Source organism: Taurulus bubalis (genome assembly GCF_910589615.1).
Source record: "Taurulus bubalis genome assembly, chromosome: 16".
In the NCBI taxonomy this organism is placed as follows: domain Eukaryota; kingdom Metazoa; phylum Chordata; class Actinopteri; order Perciformes; family Cottidae; genus Taurulus; species Taurulus bubalis.
In genome coordinates this window covers 6669711-6689651 of record NC_136604.1, presented here as the reverse complement: position 1 = coordinate 6689651, position 19941 = coordinate 6669711, and the positions used below count along the sequence as shown (strand labels likewise).

The following is a 19941-nucleotide window of genomic DNA, read 5'->3' as shown; positions in this document are numbered from 1 at the left end:
AAAAAAATCTGTACCTAAACTGTGTTTTACACATTATTCTGTGGTGTGTTGCAATTTCCCGCTTCCACTGAGAGACACAGATACATATAGCTTGTGCCTCATACAGGCAGTTTAATCGTATTTAGTGCGACCTTGATTCTGTCTTCTCAGCCTGCTGTCTGTTTTGATGCAGATGCCTCACTTCCAGTTCAATGCGCTTCTATGCAACGAGATTCAACTGCTTTGTTTGAAGCCTCACAGCTGGTAGAGTTGAGACTGAGGCTTGTGGCAACGGCGACTGCGACCGACGGCGGGCAAGAATATAGACTTTAAACTCGGCATGCTATAATCATCACAGTTATGCTGGCCTGGTGCAATGCAGTGTTGTGTCGGGCGTGCTCCGCCACTGTACTCCGTGTTTGGGGTCAGCGAGGGGCAACGTGTCCACCCTAGTCGGGCCCGGGCTTAGTCTCCAGCCATGAGATCTTATGAAGCCTGACAGCCTGTTTACCTTGGACGCCATTTCCCTGATGTTTCTGCATGGTTTGGCGCTGACTACCAGTTGATGGCTGACAGCTTTCTTAGCTGTGCAGCTACAAAGGCAGCAGAAAGAAAAGATAAAAAATAGACAAAGGGAAAGATAGAAACTGAGCAACAGTGAAAGAAAGAAGAGAAGGTTGACAAAGTATTTTAAAAGCCGTCCACCTTTATCTTTGACTAAGTGTGGTTTACATGTGTTCTCTTCTCCTCGATTTGAACACATACAGACCTCTTACATTAACCCGACAAAAATATAAATCCTGGTTGCACTTTGACACATGCTGGAGACTAAAAAGGCAAACACATGCAGCATAGCAGCACAGAGTGGAACAGACTGGATTAGGACATGTTGGTTGCTGAATATGCTTATAAAATATAAACGGCCTCTCCTATTGGTTGCCTGCTGCACCACCCCCACCTTTACCCCCACTGAATGGTCCTATCCTGCTGGGATGTCTTGTACAAACTGCCTTTGGGCAAATATCCCATACTTATATTGGAGCATAGAGACCCGATTCCTTAGAAAAGGGCAGAAAGAGGAGTATTCACTGAAAACAACATATCAAGGACCATAGGTATAGCTTCATACCACCTCCTCTCAGGTTAGATACAAGAGAGGACACACACAAGAACACACACACTTTCGGAATATGCACCGATGCATGCACGTTCACTTCCTCTTCTCATTCCTCATCATCAAAGAGAACATCACAAGGTGGGCTTTTTTTTCCACACATGAAGGCTTTTTGTTTTGGAGTATGAATAACCCCATTGTGATGGAGCGGCCTGTATAATTACGAACTCAGCATGGATCAAATATCACAAAAGCAAAGATATTTCATGCACGTTTTTTTATTTCATGCACGTTCTTAACACGCGTCATCAGCGCGTTAGTGCACGTGTTTTATGCAGTGGCGGGCCGTGGATTCTGTACCTACACATGCTGTTTAACATCTGATCGCGGCGCTCCCCCCCTGCCCATCAACAGCGCAGAGTCACGTCCTCCTCGTTGTCTCCTCTAAATGTGTACTTCAAGCTTCCTGCTGTCTCATGTGTCTCATGCAGTCCACTCACCACATAAATCACCACCAGCTAATCCGTCTCTCAGGCATCAGCCTGAGAGACAAGGTAGCTCCTAGCTTATTCTTCTTCTTCTTTAATGTGGATTTATCTAACACCACATATTGGCGTGCCCCACTGACCAATCACAACGCACGTTAATGGTCACACTGAATAACCAGCTAGAAGGCCTCGTCATATAGTTTAACCGGCTCTCGATTCCATAAAGAAACAGAAGTGAAATGTGATTGTAAATAAAATACAAAATGTAAACTTTGTGATTCTGTTTAGGCCAGCAGAGAAGGCTTAGCAGGCCCTGACAGCCCGCCACTGGTTTTATGCGATAGCTCTAAATGAGCAAAGCTGTTAATGAGAGTAAACCTGACCCCTTGAGAGTTCCGTCAGAGCGTCACGTCAGCCTCACTGCTTTTCCTCGTTTCACTCAAGATGTGCAATTCTGCGTGAGATTATCCCCCACCGTTACTCTAATCTCCCTCTGTAACGCTGGGGAGATTAGGTCACTAAAATGATATGGTGCAGCACATAACCCACATACAGATTACTCATCTGCACATTAATAATCCCCTTAAGACTTTAAGTAAGGTTAAGAGAGCGAATGTGCTGCAGAGTATTAAAGACAGCCCTACATTTTTTAAATGTTCCGTCTTCTATCTATAAATACGCAGATACCCTCTTTTTTGTTCAGGGCAGCTTTGCTTTGTTTTTGGTAATAAGACTTTACCTTTGAATAATTAACCAAATGAACACTTTGTTGGAGATAAAAAGAAAAGAGAGCCGTGAAGCAAGGCGCCCGTTTTCAACTACTTAGACAAAACACTTGCAAATAGATCCCAGGAGGGATGTATATATAATGCAAACATATATACATTTAAAGCCACAAACTCCCCCTAATTATAACAGAACAGCATGACACCCTAATTGATAGTATGAGACTGTAGTTTCAAGTATTGCAAAGGAATAGTTCAACATGTTATGAAATGCGCTCATTCACTTTTTCTTTTGCAGAGATTTTAGATGAGAGGATTGATACCACTCTCCAGTGTCTGTCCGTTAAGTCTGGAGCCAGGAGGCGATTAGCTCAGTTTAGCATACATGCTGCAGGCAAGGAAAGACAGCCAGCTGTCCAAAATAAATAAAAACCTGCCTATACCGGCATCTCTAAAGCTTAATTTAAATGTGGTTTGTTTATCTAACATGAAGTCGGCGGTTGGACAAAAAACAACTCGACTCGTCTCCCGAATGTTTATAGTCATGAAAGAAAAACTGAACAGATATAAACTTAAGGCCAACTTAACTACATCAGACATTGTGTTAGTCATACTAATATAATACTGTGTTATATAATACTGTGTTAGAGACATTTTGGGGAAAATAACTCCTATTGGCCTCGATGTGAAGAATCAATCAAATATCTTGGTAAATCCACAACCAACAGAAAAAAAGTAAGATGGCACAAGCGGTTGGATATTAGGCCACAATGTTTATTCAGTAGTGTTGTTTCAACTTATAGGTACAATACTGTCAGCTTTTGTAAGACTAAAAAAAAGTTACCATTACAGTCATCCATGCTCACAGAATGCCAGTCAAGTCGTTTACACCCGTCCGTCGTGTACACACCGCCTCGTGCTCACCTTGAGCAAGTACATTTCCAAATGGTAGGCACTTTGAAGGTTTAAAACATTTGTGAATATACATTTATATATATTTATATATCTTTTCATATACTAATAAGCAATTGGACTCAAAAGGTCAGGTCTCTAATAGAGAGAAGAAGAAAGAAAAAGAAAAAAAGAGTGATGAAGAAGAGAATGAGGAAACAACATGATGTGGCCATGGTGGAGGGGGATGGGTCTGAGAGTAGAAATACTGTGAGTCTTTGGGTTTTTCAGTATAGTTCAGTACCTATAGGTGCTATATGACGAGAGAGGACGACAGGGAGAAGAGGATGGTTAGTGGATCAACATGGGGGTCACGGGCAGATTGAATGAATCGCGAAGGATGGAGATGTACAGCTTCTGGTGGGTGGTGTTAGGAGTTAGGACCATGTGACAGCATTTACTGTATCTACTTCGCATTACTTTACAGCAACAAAAAAAAAAGGCAACTTCACAAACCTGCCGGACAAAACCCCCGCGTGTCCCTTCAGAGCAAGTTTGTGTCGACGTAAAGCAAGAAAGAAAGAAAAAAGTAGTAATGTGGCCATAAGCTGCGCTTTCATTGGATGCAGCTATGTGGCCTTGTATTCGGCTCAACTCTCCGCTTTTAGACCTGGTAAACAGCCTCATCTCTCAACAAGGAGCTCTTCTGAAACGCCTCCACCGACCAAAAAAACACGAGTAGCCCTCAACGCGAGTGTCTCGCCAAAGACTATTCAGAAACAACACTGCAGTCTTAGATTTTCTGTGCAGATGCATTTATCAATCCCTCTGAGAGACGGTAGGTTTCTACAGGGGAGGGTGATATTTGCTGCAGAGGTATGTGCTCTGCATGTGGGGATCGGGGGGCCTGGCCCGGTGCTTATGCGTCCCAGCAGTTAAGAGGGCCTAGAGCCAGGCTACACTTGTTGCCCCATGGAGAGTAAAAAGAGAGCGCGTTGACAACTCGACTGACCGTGCTCCGATCTGATTAAGAAGGTGGGAGCTAGGGAGGTTGGGGTGAACGGAGAGAGGGGGAGGGCGGTGTGTTCGAGAGGTGCGAGCAGAGTTTGGGTCACTAAACTCAAGGGGGCACATATGGGGGGAGGAGCAGGGAGGTGGCTATGGGCCAAAAAGCACCACAATCCGCGGAGAAGTAACGTCGCCCACGAAAACGCGCCACGCGTACACTCAAAGCTGCACGACAGCAGCTGGGAAGCAGTGAATGTGCAATGTGAGAAAAAAAAGAACGCGTTTAAATAGAAAAAAAGTTCGGCTAGATGACGAACAGAAGTGAAATTTGTGATTTTTCTCTAGCCCTGACGCGCATATCTTTTTTTTTTTTTTTATTATTATCTTTTAAAGACCTGTTCCTGGTATGTAAATAAAAACGCTGTTGAAAAGAAGAGAGAGAGAGAAAAAAAAAAAGGCTACAATGAGAAGAGAACAAACAAATAAACAGGATATAATGAAACGCTCACGAGAAAACTGATGCGAGAGCAAATAATAAACATTGTAACCTGAAGGAGAACATTTACATTGACCGTTAACAGCGTTAATATGAAGACCGGAGAGCTTCATCAAAACTACAAAAAGGCTTTTTTTTTTTTAACATCAGAGAAAAGATAAATTAATGTAATACACCTTTAGAGATCAACAACAGACATGCTAGGACAAAATTAAAAAAATGAAAGTAGGATTGATACAGAATAATTATATTCAATTATTTCCACTTTTAAATTGTTTTTTCTTTACAAATAACATACTGCTACAGTTAAAAGTAGTCAGCGGCCAGAAACCGCTCTGAAGACAGATGCGATTAGTTTCCTCGCCTTTACAGATCTTGTTTTCTATTTTTTCAGCCTTTTCAAATGATACACAAAATGTTTAAATACACTGAGATTTGCCATAAAATGAGAAATGCTTGGTTTTCATTTTTTTTCGTTTTTTGTTTTTAAAGATGAAAGAAAAGGTCTTAATTACAATACTCTATGCAAAAGCTTTCCTTTAAGCATTTTTTTTTTCCTTAATCAACTTGAAAAACATTTAGTCGTTTCTCTGTTGCCGTGGACTGCGGTTTTGACAGTCACTCGCGATTTGCCGATCGGACGGCGGGATGGTTTTATGCATAAAACTCCTTGGTTGGGGCCTTCTGATAGGCGGCGCCGGAGGGTTTCCTCTCTCCCAGGTCGTAGCTGCCCTCATCCTTCTTCCTCATGCGGTACACCAGGAGGAGGATGAGGAAGATGGCGAACAGGAAGCCGATCACGCCGCCTGCAATAACAGCTGAGGGAGAGACCGAGACAGAAAGGGAAGGCAACCATGAATGTTCAGACAGTCAAGTCAATGTCTACCGTGTGTCCTGAAGGAGACCTTTGATTTGCCCTAAAGAAAGCACTTCTCATGAGCGGCGTTAATCTGAGGTCAACTGTGTGAAATCCATTCAAACAGTTTATGCTATTGTTGCAACAAATGTCAATACTAATTCGATTTCCAAGCAAACTAAAACAATTGAGGGCTCAAATGTGGGGAAACCAAGTGGCAACCGTCTCAGCCAAAAGCTGAAATCGATGCTGTTACTTTGCGTCAATAGGGAAACCCTCAATTTGTCTCGAGAGACGCAAAGTCAATCATGTTCGTTTCACTTCCTTTAATGCGTGTCCTGTTGTGGAGTTTAAAAGTTACTCTCCCACTTTGGGGATATTAAGACTCCCGCACTTGATTAGTGCACAGAGCCGTGTTGTCCCAATGGTGGTTGATTGGACACGGTCTGTATTCCAATCAGTGACTGCCGACTGGGGCTCGAGAGGATGAAGCCGATGATATTGGTTCCGTTGCTGAACAGTCGGGACAAACAAACAACATCCAGTCCAGCATGACTTGGAACTAAATCCTCTTTCTGCTTTGGAACTGGCTGATGAATCTCATCGTAAGACTAAAATACTGAAAGCCAACACAAAGAGGTCCTTCACTTCTCATGAGTTCTTCGAATTGGATTATGGGGGAAAAAACAACCCGAGAGAAAAGTATTTCTAGTAGAGTTTTGCATAGTCATTGTGTAATAAGTTATATACTTATCTGACATGCAAGAAATGTGAAATAAAACAGAATTGTAACAGCGCCAAATATTATCTTATTTTGTGGGAACACAATGTTAGAGTTGTTCCAATACAAGCATTGTGAAGGCTTTCAATACAGCCAAAAATGCTGGATCGGGTATCGGTCAAGTGCCCGAATCAATGCAACTATCTAACATCACGTTATCACATCCTTTATCAGCACATTTACGCTCCACACGAACAACAACGCGGACCACCCGAACCGATCGGTATTGCACATGTGCTAACTATTACTGCAACAGCCAATCTGTGTTGAAAGCGGCAGGATGAGAGTTCGTTCACATTGGCTATTAGCATCAGTTAGTTAGCCAGTGGACGCACAGTCCTGCTTGGATTAATAACAGGACTAATAGTAACGTAGGTTGCATTGAGCTACATTATGATGTGTTCAAGCTCCATTCAGTAAAAATGAGTAAAGGGCATGCATTCAAATGTAATTTTGAAATGGAGAAACTTGAATAAATACAGTCGTTTAAAATCGTATAAGCGCATAACAGTTTTCGAATGTCACAAAACGGCCTGAGTTTTTTTGTATTTTTTGTCGCACATTTCTGAGTCCTGAAGCCTCCCTGGTCCGCCCACATTTCTAAAACCACGTCATAGAGCACATGCGGAAGTTGATGAACATTTCGGTTCCCAGCATGCCTAAATCTGACAATGTTTTGCCATAAAATAAGTCATTTTTGAACCGAACGACACAGTTTTTTGACTGAATATCCTTCCTTACATGCCAATACTTTGTTTTATTATAATTTATTGATTCCGATTCTTTAGGTCCTACTCTTTTCAAAAAAGGTGCCTTATTAGTATGAGGGCTGTTGTTAAGGACCTGAACCATACAGTCGGAAAAACGTGGGGACCGCACAAGGAGGCATTTTTGGGGAATCTTGCTCAGATCATGCTGGATGTTCATATTCATGATCAAAATATGGTATGAAAGGATTTTTTTTTTTAAATATACATTTGATTCCCAAGAACATTCTGAAAAAAACAAGATAGAATAACACAACACTCATTTGGGGTTCTTACGACTACTGGAGGACGGGGGGAAAGAGGTGCAGACCCCCATGGGGGTCTATCGAGGAGATTTTTGTATCCGGAAGGAACATTTTTTTATCGGAACAACATGTCCTGATATACCCTAAGCAGCTCTACATGAGTTGGAAACTTTGCTCTGTTAAATTGAACTTGCTGGGAGCTTTCCTTTGACTTTTACCTTCACTTTGTTTTTCTACACAGCACTGAGGGTTTCTGTTCGTCTTAACCAGGATTCATTAAGAAACGCACCCCCGCCCCCAGCTTTGACCCTGACTCTCCTCACTAATGCTCCTAACTCGCCACATGGGCGTACTTCACTCTCCCTCCCAATTATGCCTGTGTAAAGGGACTTTACAGCTTCCTAAACTGCTTAGGGTCTCTCCTGGTGCTACAATCTGCCCTCTTCTCCACTTTAGATTGCCACATGTTGACTGGTCTCATGGGGAAAAATCCTGATACACACACACACACATATATACACATATACATATATATACACATATACATATATATATATATATATATATATATATATATATATATATATATATATATATATATATATACATACATACATACATACATACATACATACATACATATATACACACACACACACACACATCAGAAGAGAGAATCGAGTCTTCTGATCCTGATTTGTCCCTGTCGATGTTGTTTCTGCATATTGCCAACACCAGATGGATATCACAACACAGTAAAAGTGAGGTGCCAATTAGTGTTCGCCTCAGATATGTAGAGAGGGAGATAGAGAGAGGGAGATCGAGAGAGAGAGAGAATCAGCATCAGAGAGCGCAAAGATTTCCAGTCAGATAATTCCACCCTCTTTCATGTATTCAAAGCGATACACTTGAAACACCCACAACGCTGTGAACTCTACAAGGTCCCACAGAGGAATGCAGATGGAGTTCATTAAAAATATTATTTTTGAGAAGTGGATCAGGTGGAAGACATTAGGGAAAATATTTCCTGGATTTTTGAAGACATAGCTGTTTACCAGAAACATGCCGACATGTTGTAACGTATGTACGAATTTGAGAAACGTGAGAAGGCAAATTAAATAAACGCTCCCGAAATGCATCAAGTAATGTTTTGGTGGAATGTCAAACTGAAAGGCTACTTTCAACGTGAGCTAACATATTAAAGGAATAGTTTGACATTTTAGTAAATAAGCTGTCTTGTTGAGACATGAGAACTTTCTGTAATATAAATATGAAGCTAATGCCAAGAGACCGTTAGTTTAGCTTAGCATTAAAGGCTTGCATCAGTAGGAAACAGTCCAAAAGAAACAAAGCCCGCCGCCTATAGCAGTCTGTTGCAGTTTATTGTGACACATACCTGCCAACACCTCTGTCCGCTGGAAGAGGTTTTCAGTGCGGACCTCGATGGCCTCCTGGGGGGAGCCGGGAGCACTAGTCGTACTAGTCATCTGGTTCCTCTGCATGTCCTCTGTGACTGGCACTGGGGCCTGAATGAGGAGAGGAACAACAGGATGGACAGAAGATTAAGGTTGATTCACGTTTATTGATTTTCACATTCTGAAATTCCTCGTCTATGTGTTTGAAAGACTTCATTCAGGTGTCATGGCACAACACCAAAATCCCTCACTACTGTTAACTTTTTGAGAAATACCTTGATATCTGAGCTAGATGGGAAGATTAAGACCACTCTTATATCCATATATCTCAGTTTAATAAGAAATTACAGCCAGCAGCCGGATATCTATATATAAGAAGGGAAAGAGGGAAACCGTTAGCCTGAGTTTGTCCAAAGCTAAGAAAATCTACCCACCTACCAGCACCTCTTAAACTCTCTTATAAACATGCTACGTCTTGTTGGTTAAATCTGTTCAAAAACTGACATTTAAAAATAACAATGTGGTTTTACAGGGGGTTATTTGCGACGTTTCACCAAAGAATTGACCCACAACAAACAAGATATAAACAATTGAGATATTACATGTTTATTAGTTAGCTTTAGAGGTGGATTTTAAAACCTTTTGACAGAGGCTGGCTAGCTTTCCCCTTGTTTAAGATAAGTAGGCTAAGCTAAGCTAACTGACTGCTGGCTCCAGCTTCCTATTGAACCTACAAACATGTGACGAGTATCGAATAAGTGTATTTCCAAAAATGTTTCTTGGAGAAATAAAAGGTGGGGGGTTACTGGTCCACTTAGCATGGCAGTCCAGTCAAAGGTGGACAATGGGGACTAGAATGGAACCTGGCTAGTGAAGCCTATGGAGGCTTGCCAGAGAGAGAAAAATGGAACAAACCCAGATTGCCCAAAAAGATAATGCAAGGCTCAAAAAAGTAGTTAAATAAAACAGAGCCAGTTTTTTTTTCTTGGAGTCTAGGAAAAGTATCTGGAGCAAACTATCTGGAAAGGATATGGGCCCATGCATCTCATGTTTTTATTTCCCCAATAACACTAGAGATGGTTGCAGAGGAACATAATGGAACTGGGCCAGTGCATTTGCCTTAGGGAGTAGTAACAGAGGCAAGAGAGGGGAAAAACAGGAACCGGGCCAGGTAGGCTTGGCTTTGGGGGTTGGGACCTTGACGAATAATCCCCAACAGATGTAGTATCCAGTACAGTACAGAAAGAGTGCATCCCACAGAAGTGAGATCTAGGATGGTTCCAGAATATGTGATTATGTCTGAGAGAGATGTAATCCTCCATAATTTGCAATGGAGCAAAAACATTGGGAATTGACGTGAGCACTTGATCTTTATCCTGAATGCAGCCTCGTGGTATTACAGAGGATTTGATGACACACTGGGTCAGCTGAAGACACACTGAGCTACTGTGCCGCTCTCTGTTGAGTCAGAACAGTTACAAATGAGCCACTATGATTACAAATGACTTTAAGTGCTACGATGTATTATATACTTAAAGCATAAAGCAAGAGTTGAAATGTTTCTGGATGTGAGAACATAATAGTTTCATATACCTTTTGTCTTTGAATGTACTTTAAAAAATTTTGACTGTGGAATTTTAAGATGCCCAGAGCTCCACGTGCTAAAAGGTGGAGCATAAACAGGTGGGCTAATCAGCAGGATCACATACGTTGTCAAATACAGCATTTCTACTTCAAGAAACTGTTCAAAACAGTGGACAATATTGCAGGAAGATGATAGACACAACTGTCACATCTTGAAGTGAAACTACAGCCAAGCAATGTTTAGTGTAGCTTAACACAAAGACTGAAAGCTTTAATGCTAAGCTGACTATCTCCTGGCCCCAGCTTCATTTGCAACAGACGAACGTGAGAGTGGTGTCCATCTTCTCGTCTTAGTAAGAGTGAATTAGTGTATTTTCCAAAATGTAAAAACAATCGCTTGATTTCTAACAGTCAAAACTTTCTGCCATCTTCAAATATTAAGCCATTTGATCGGCCCTGCTGGTTTAAACAACAAACAAGCTTTCTTTTGGTATTACATCTACAATATCATTGTCGTTTTTTTTGGGATACTGACAAGAGCCTGACTGATAAATCGGTGATATCAGCTCACTGCAGATATATTAGTAAAGCTCCATATGTAAATTAGTTTTGAAACACTGTTGCTATCAACTAGTTTGTTCATGAGTGTAGTGGCAAGTTTTATTTAGCTTTTTGTACAATTGTAGCCAAGAAACGCACTGGGCAGGACATTTTACAGTTCAAAAATAAAGAGGAATAATTTCATGGAACGTGATCAAAAATGTTCGCCATGGGACCAATATATCATCATCAGAATTAAAACAACTCAAAAGCTGCATCAGACTAAATATTTGAGTGTGTCGGGCTGTGCTGCTTACCTCTGTTCTTAATGGCTTCCTGGGCATGTTGTCCCTGGCCTTTTCTCGGACCGTGGCCGTCTCCACCCTGGGCGTGAAATCTTTGGTGGCGTCCTTGGTGGGTTCTGCTGCGTTGGGCTCGATATAAACCATACTGACAGTCACCGCTTCCTCCACCACCTCTTCAGCGCCACCTTGGACAAAGAGGTTGACAAGCAGGCAAAGGATGTCTTTCAATTAAAAAGCCCAGAGTGTAAAAATGTCTCACATGTTTTGCGTTGTGAACATTACGTGATGACTATGTTGCATGTATTTGCAAGTGGGTAAAATATAGACGTGCATGTTATTAATATTTCACACCCACTGTCATGTAGTTTGCCTATATTTAACTTGAATGCATTATTTACAGTTTGAATCTCTGATAGAAAGCGAGTGGCACAGTAATAGGGTGTACGTACAGTATTGGAAGAACCATTGATCACAGTCTTGTCCCCTTTTACCTAATACGACACTCTCACTGCAGCTCGTTACTTTTGACCAATGAATGAGGGCTGTAAAGGTGCTGAAAGCGAGTGGGGCAGAGGAGCTAATAAAAAAAAGACATGTGAAATTTGCACACTCGCCCACGGCAGTCTGGGTGACAAAGCACAAAGCAAACTCGCAGCGAGAGAGAGAGAGAGAGAGAGAGAGAGAGAGACAGAGAGAGAGAGAGAGATAACTGAAAAAAAACTGTTTACAAAACCTTCCTGCAGCAGACTTGAAAATGAATGCCATCATCACACTTTGCCTGCTGAGCTTGCAAGTGAGTAATGCGGAGAGAGTGTGTGCATACGTCGGTATATATATATATATATATATATATATATATATATATATATATATATATATATATATATATATATATATATATATATATATATACAGTATTACAGGTCTTACCTGAGCCAGACCCCGAGTTGAAGTCATCATCGTCTTCAGGGTAGTAGCCTCCTGAGCCTGCGTCATCCAGGTACAAGTCATCCGTTTGAGAGGAGGTCTTGGCTGCGTCTGCTATCTGCAAAACAACAGAATGACAATACTTTGAGGACATGCGTCGTTTTTTCATGTCTGTGTAACAGTTTTAATTACGGAGCACATCACACCAACAAAGTGAAGACCCCCCCCGACCCCACCTACCATTTCCACAAAGCTCACTTTTTCAGTGTTTCTACCACTGACAGCAGACGGTCGAGGGGCTACGTTTCTATTAGGGCTTTTAAAATCATCAACAACAACAACCCCCATTTTGCTTTGAGACCGACATTTTGCCTGCCGAGTATTTCTTTAATTGATGAACATGAAATCCTCCCGGGTTAGCAATCCAAAACTTGTATCTGATGGAAAGTAAGTAATGGCGCACAGTGCAGACACCAATGTTCATCAGAGTGTCTTCCTTAGAGGTGGCAAGTTTAAAAACTTTACTCTGTTGTTACATCGTTGTTGTCCCGACAACAAGCCCGAGCGGTGGGAATGTTTGTGTTTCAGCTTAATGGACTGATTGGCTGAAAAGACCACAGTTCGAACAGTGCCCGTTTGTTAAAAAAACAGCACCTCTTCTCATGGTGTGTAAATTGAGATTGTACCAGGAAGTAAGACTCGGAAATTGAGTTTTCACTCAAAGTGGCTGGCAGAGTCTGATGTATGTTGGACACATACAAACATACAAACACAGTAACTGCTGGACAAAGTATACGTGTGGTACGTGGAACTATTTATATGTTGCTGTTGAGTGTATGTGACTGGAATAGCTATAAACGCATCCATGGCAACATCCATTCAACTCCTATTCACCAATCTGTGGTCAGCTGCACTGCCCCTTCTCCACTGATAGTCCCGCTTTAGTACAAAAGAAAGACCCCACAATAGTAGTGTGTGTGTGTGTGTGTGTGTGTGTGTGTGTGTGTGTGTGTGTGTGTGTGTGTGTGTGTGTGTGTGTGTGTGTGTGTGTGTGTGTGTGTGTGTGTGTGTGTGTGTGTGTGTGTGTGTGTGTGTGTTGCGTTAAGCAAGTTGCTACAGTTCCAGGTTCCAGGATGTTGTGCTGATGACCCAGGGCTGAATGAAGTTGGATTGAGGGATATAATCAATTGGCTTGGCAGGAAATATATATATTTTTTTTAGCTGCAAAGAATAGGCATGCTTGCAAATAGCAATTAAGAAAAATTATGTTTTCGCCATTCTTTGTTCGGACAAAGGGAAAAGCAAATAGGGCTGTTGTCATCAAATTGTCTCCGTCAATCAATGTGTTCAAGTCAGTAAATAATCTCGACTGTCTCTGGGTTTCAGCATTCCCATTTCCCCTGGCTGCGATTCCAAGAGCAAATTAATAAAAAAAAAGTCTGAAAAAATGTCCTAGATATCAAGTATCAAGTAGCATCCTCAGATTGCTTGTTTGTTTTGTGCAGCAGTCAAAAACCCAGATATATTCCATTTATTTTATATTTAAAAAGATATAAAACACATAAAATGCTTGATAAATGATCCATAAGGAATTGATTGTACAGGTTATGATAGGGATGCTCCGCTCCGACGACGACATCTACACCTCCAGAAGAATCATGGCCAGCCCTCAGTTAAGCCTACCGGTCCAACAGCGGTATCGGATCGGTGTTCTGGACAGCCCAGGTACCGTTATCAGGACTGAACACGTCGGCTCGGAGGATCCCCGGCTGCAGATTTGTTTTTTGGTTCAATCCCCCGATGAAGGAACAAGAGAACAGAGAGAAAATGCCTCCTTTCAGCGTGCATTTCCAATTACACCCGCTATTCTATTGTGAGCGTGTTCAGTAATGCTTTTAAGTCATTGTATGTGCACATGTGTGTGCTTGTGTGGAGTAATGAGATAGAGAGAGAGAGAGAGAAAGGGGCCTGGCGCTCTACATAACAAAGAGGCGGGGTGTATACACAGCGAACAACAGTGTGAAAGAGGAAAAAAAAAAAAGAAAGACAGAGGCGAGATGAAACGGAACAATGCAGATCTCCGTCTCCCCTCAACCCAACTGGCTCTGACTTCTGTTCGGTAAAAAAAAGGGCCTTTTCACCACTGAGCCGCCTGATCAAAGGGGGAATTTGTTCAAAGCAACTTTATCTTAACCTTTCTTGCCTTCGTCTCCTCCAAACACAACCTCCCTCTCCCCCCCTGCCGCAGCCCGGCGAACCAATTCACCGGTCCACAGCTCTTTATGCATTGGCGATATGAGCACAATGGGCTAGGAGGAGGGCAGGCCACAGATCAAATGGTGACCAAGTACACTAATGAGATAGAGGCCACACACACACACACACACACACACACACACACACACACACTCGAGTGGACATGTTTTACAAATATATGCAAGTATTCACTCACTCACTGATTATACATACATTAGAGTGAGCAATTGAGCATATGAACGGACACACACACACACACACACACACACACACACACACACACACACACACACACACACACACACGAAGAGCCAAAAGTGTGAACAATGAATCTCCCTCGAGCCTGTGACACAAAAGGTTTCAAAGACATTGTAACTATAATGAGTTGACTTCCACCCCATTTGTTAAATGGATGAATGGATGACTTGCACAAGCAGATCGCTAATTATAGTTTGATGTATTCTTTGTTACAACCAGGAATCCCTTCGGACATGATGTGCAGCTATCGCCCCGTTTCAATGGCAAGTTATGTTCTTGATGATATCAAATAGTGAAAATATCTTGTTTTGTTCGAGCTATGGCTCCAAGCCCAAATATGTCCGGTTTACTGTCGTAGATGACAAAGAAAGCCAGAAACCATTCTGTCGTGAAGCTAACAGAATCTAGCCACAAGCAACCTGTGAAGCTCACACATGAAGACATATCTTATCTGATCCATACAACAACAACAACAACAACTATTGCAGTGTTAATTAGTGAGCTCCCTTGGGAAGAGTCAGCCTTGTGGTTTCCACCTGTTTTCAGTCTTTGTGCGAAGCTAAGCTAGCGAGCTAGCTTTCTGCAACACCAAATCTGCGCGAATCTGAGAGGTTTGACCTCGATAAACTGTGACTTTCTCTGTCACTGACACACACACACACACACACACACACACACACACACACACACACACACACACACACACACACACACACACACACACACACACACACACACACACACACACACACAATAAACTTTCCCCTCTACATCAACCCAGTGACATTTACAGGTAGTCTCTGCTTTCAGCCTCTTATCACACACATCCCGAGCTGAACCAGACATAAATCCGCAGACAAGTAGAGCGAAGTGGACTCCTAAAACCAGTTAGCTGACAGATGCGGCCTCGCAGAAAGTCCAGAGTTTGCCCTTACTATGGCATGGCTGTTCTAGTTTAAGCAAGCATTTATTTGAAAGAAATCCTGCAGAGTTACTTGTCATTCTGGACAGGGAGCTTGTGAAATGGAACCAGTTGGAAATATCTCATTTAGGAACTCGTCTTTTTTGTTGTTGTTGCATTGAATTGTCCAAAAACCTACTGACTCACGGCTCTTAACAAAATGAGGAAAGGACCACTGTTTTGGTTTCTTATGTCCTCATTGACAGGCTGCACGGTAGTGTAGTGGAGAGCACTGTCACCCCCATAGCAGGTGGGGGCCCGGGTTCGATCCCGCTCCCGGGCAGTCTACCTGTGTGGAGTATGTGCGTTCTACCCGTGGCAGCGTGGGTTCCCTCTGGGTGCTCCAGCTCAGGCTAATTGGAGACTCTAAATTGCACGCAAGTGTGAATATGAGCGTGAATGGCTGTCTGTCTCTATATGTGCCCTGCGATAGACTGGCGAGCTGTCCATGGCGGTTCGGATAATGGAATATCCTCATTCACTAAAAGGGAATGTGATTATTAACATTTTGCTAACTTCAAGACCTGCAGGCCCTTAACATCGAAAAGGTGGGTCTCCTCTGTGTGAGCTCGCATATGAACCAAACCCGATCGATGAAGGCAGGCGCTCAGAAATCAATAACAATCCTCTGTTTGATTTTTACTGGTTTGCCTCCGTGTTAAGTCATCTAAAAAAATAATATTAATCTACAGCGCAGCCTAGCAAAGGCTCACAAATACTTCACAATGACAGCAGCCATCAAACACAAGAACGTTCCATGGGATTTAACCACATCAAAGACGCACTCAGTCGCTCTTCATAAGCCAGGCTTAACTTTTCCACCGGACCTGCTTTGACAAGTGTCACTCAGAGCTGGAGCCGTCCACCTAGCAGCAGGGTTAAAAAATAAAAGAGAAAAAAGGAAAGAAAACGATCACGCTTCAGAGAGAAGAGGCCTTGGAGCACTTGGAGTACAGAGGGAGGAGGAGACGTCAATGCTGCCAACAGTGTAAGTGCAGCACAGCGTATGTAAGGCACACAGTCTCAATGCCGCACGCCGCCGCAACACACTGTAATGGCAGCATCTGAAAAAAAAACAGTCTTTTCCGGGAACCTAAAAATAAAGAAGCACAAGCAGACGCTGACTTTGTGCCTCGGCGTGTCACATTTAAAGCCTCGTCTGGGAAAACACGACACACCTGGGAGCTGGCCTCAACGCCACGAGAACGCCATCCGCCAACCAAATGAGAACGCTGTATTTCCACTGTATTTTTTTAATTAAGTAGTAATTAAACACAAATATAGTTCCTGCCGTCGCCACCTGGACACGTGAACATGTTTATTTCTGCTGTTAGGTGGTGCATTTTAACATGGACTCTCTGAATCAGATTTCATGGCGTCACCAGTACCTGAGACAGCACGTCCTGACCGACGCAGCTCCTTGCAGTTTCTAATGCAACCCCTTTTGCTGCCTTACGAGAACTTACAAAGTATTTTGCATCCCCAACTCCTCTAACCCTCAGAGTTTCTGACTCAGACTTTAGCTTAAAACTCTGGTTACACTGGGCTTTGGTGTGGCCTTATTGGAGATATTCAACTCTTTTCATCCTTTTGGGGGGGAATAACAAGTAAATCCTTATATGCACAGTCACACATGTGGGTACACACACACACACACACACACACACCAAAGTCTCACTAAGCTTCGAGACGGAGAAAGGGACGGACACACAAGTGAAAGCGAGCTGCCATAATGAGCTAGCAGCTAGCAGCGTGTGCCCTCCATTAGCTGCGTGGAGAGCCGTCGTTACTGGCATGTCTGCCCGCTAATGAACTAATAAGCCAGCGGGAGGGGCAGCTTCCACACCGTCCGTCTGTCTGTGTCTCCCCGTGGCTCTCTCTGTTTGACATGAGGAGCTGCAGACCAAGACTGGACAAAACATAGATGATAAAGAAGAGCCTGGGAGAGGGGCTGACTGAGGAGTGTGTGAGATAAAAGAGAGAGTGGGGGTGGACAAAAAGAAGGGGGAGGATGAGAAAGAGGGAGGGAGGGGGATAACCCGCTTCTGCAGACCATCCCTTAGCCTGGAGGTTGCTCTGCTAAAAGCCTGTCAAAATCACCATGTCCATGCCTAGCGGGACTTGAAAGGCGCCGGCCCTGTATGTTCTTACAGTATGTGTGCGTCGGTGTAATATTTGCCTCCCTCTCTTTCTCTCGTCCTTCTATAAGAGATGGATGAAGGTGATGCATATGGAGTCATCTGAACTAACCCTGGGCTCCTGTTGACACACGGCTCTCACTTCTAACACAACCAATATTAGCTCAAATCCAAGTCAGGCCAGGGGAAATGGTGTTCCTCAAAAGGAATGTACGCGCACACACACACACACACACACACACACACACACACGCACACACACCTTCACATTCAGCTAACACATCTCAAAGGCGTGAGAGGAATACACACACATAACAAACTTCAGAGAAGGAAAAGGGGAAAACAGTGCACGGGTGCTGGCAGGCAGACGGCGTCTCAGATCCGCCTTCGTCGGTCTGCTGTAGTCTTTGGTTCTCAACTATTTCCTTAAGTCGACCTCAGAACTGCAATGACCTTAGAAAGAACCGCGAGAGGAAAACAACGACCCGCTAGGTTTTTTCCGAGTATTGCTGCTCGCTGTATAGGAGGCCTCTTCCCTATATTTATATCAACAGTAAATGCACACACTTTCACTCTCCTTATCGACGAGGCAGGAGAGGAATTCAGCAATTTTCTAATTGATTAATTGTTTGTCTCATTTATCATACGAAAATGCCAAACATTCTCTTGCTGCAGTTTCTTAAAGGAGTGGGAAATAAAGTTTTGGAAAATGTTCTTCTTCTTGGGACCCGCTAGTTAAAATGTCGCAAAAAGGCTCCTGATCTAAAATGTGTCGTAATGTCCAGTGTCCATATTAACGTTTACGCATCACATTGAATTATGTGCAACAGGTAAATCGGCTGTTTAGAAGAGACACACGACTGTACGCCAACCTTTCGAGTTAGAATCAACGTGAGAAGTATAGGCTACAATTATCGGAACGACACAAAAATTCAGGCTCCCTCGTGTGGCTCAAAAGGTGTACTGCAGATATAACTGTTAAATCAAATTAAAAAGAAACCCTAGTAAAAGTTGATTGATACCACTCTATCATCTGTATTGAATAGTTATCTATGGAGGGAAGTCAGCGTGAAGCTGCACCCAGGAGACGGCTAGCTTAGCTTAGCATGAGGACTGAAAGTGGGGAAGAAGCAGCTAGCCCATTGGTGTGAGAAGTGGCGGTTTTACAGAGCGTCATGCGTTGGACTTGAAGCCCCTTGAAGATGCTGCTTTGACAAAATGATTAATTGATAATCAATGGTTGTTTTCTCTCGTCCAAAGAGTGCATCTTTTGTTCCGTCCCGCCAAAGAAATCAGTTCTCATTATCCCAACCGGGCAAACAAAATATCTGCAACTATGAGAGAACATAAGATGTGAAAAGGAAAGTGTGTGTGTGTGTGTGCCCCTAGTAGTTAATCCCTAATTAACAAAGCAACGGTGGCAGTGTATCCTGTTCTACTTGGCCTGCCACAGATCCATACGATAGGTCGATATGGCAAAACAGTCTAGCAGCAGAAACTGTGCTCGGCTCCGTTTGGCTCTGCCGTTCACAGACCAGACCCCCTTTGCAAAGCCCCCACCGCCCACGGCCCCCCTTTGGACTTTTATCACTGCACAACAGAAGAGGCCATCAAAAACAGCAGAGGAGAGGAGGGAATAAGAGCCGAGAGGGGCACAGTGTAGCAAAGTGGAAACGTGGAGTTGCCAAGTGGGCTCAGCTCAACATAGCAACCAAGCACTGATCCTGTAGGTTAGTCGGTTCATCAAATTGTTATGGCAGCAATACTATAATAACCACAAATAGTTGAATTAATCTAAAATTAACTCAAGGGAATACAAAAAAAATATGAAGACGCCTGATTATATATATTCAGAGGTTTTCATTCATTAAAGTGGAGGTTGGTAGTGTTGAGAAACCAGCAATAAACTAGATAAAGAAGTTTTGCCGACACTATTGTAATGAAAGCAGATCCAGATGCCAGATTTTTTTTGAGTATTGAATTTAGTGATTGTTGTCGGGGTCAACAATACAGTTTTTTTTTTTTCTTCTTCATCACAGCTGTGGGGCAGCACGGGCGGGGGCTCCTTCGAATGACATTCAGAGCGATCCACCACACCAAAACTGACAAAAACTGACACATTTTCTCAAAAACAATAATGAATATTAATAATTAAACGTAATGGACACAAAGTGTCATTAAAATATCCAGGAGACTCTTGTGTGCTT

The 19941-nt window shown here is 42.8% G+C and overlaps 1 protein-coding gene across 1 annotated transcript in view; it reads right to left on the bottom strand.

Annotated features, from left to right (window-relative positions):
- Positions 1-3059: 3059 nt before the first annotated feature.
- The window catches only part of sdc2 (syndecan 2), a 42525-nt gene continuing 25643 nt past the window's right edge, over positions 3060-19941 (bottom strand). The window contains exons 2-5 of the mRNA XM_079232271.1: positions 12125-12239; positions 11207-11379; positions 8747-8876; positions 3060-5519 (exon numbers count right to left, since the gene is read on the bottom strand). Coding sequence (XP_079088397.1) covers positions 5356-5519; positions 8747-8876; positions 11207-11379; positions 12125-12239 — 582 coding nt within the window. The 3' untranslated portion in view covers positions 3060-5355. The remainder of the gene's footprint in view (positions 5520-8746; positions 8877-11206; positions 11380-12124; positions 12240-19941) is intronic.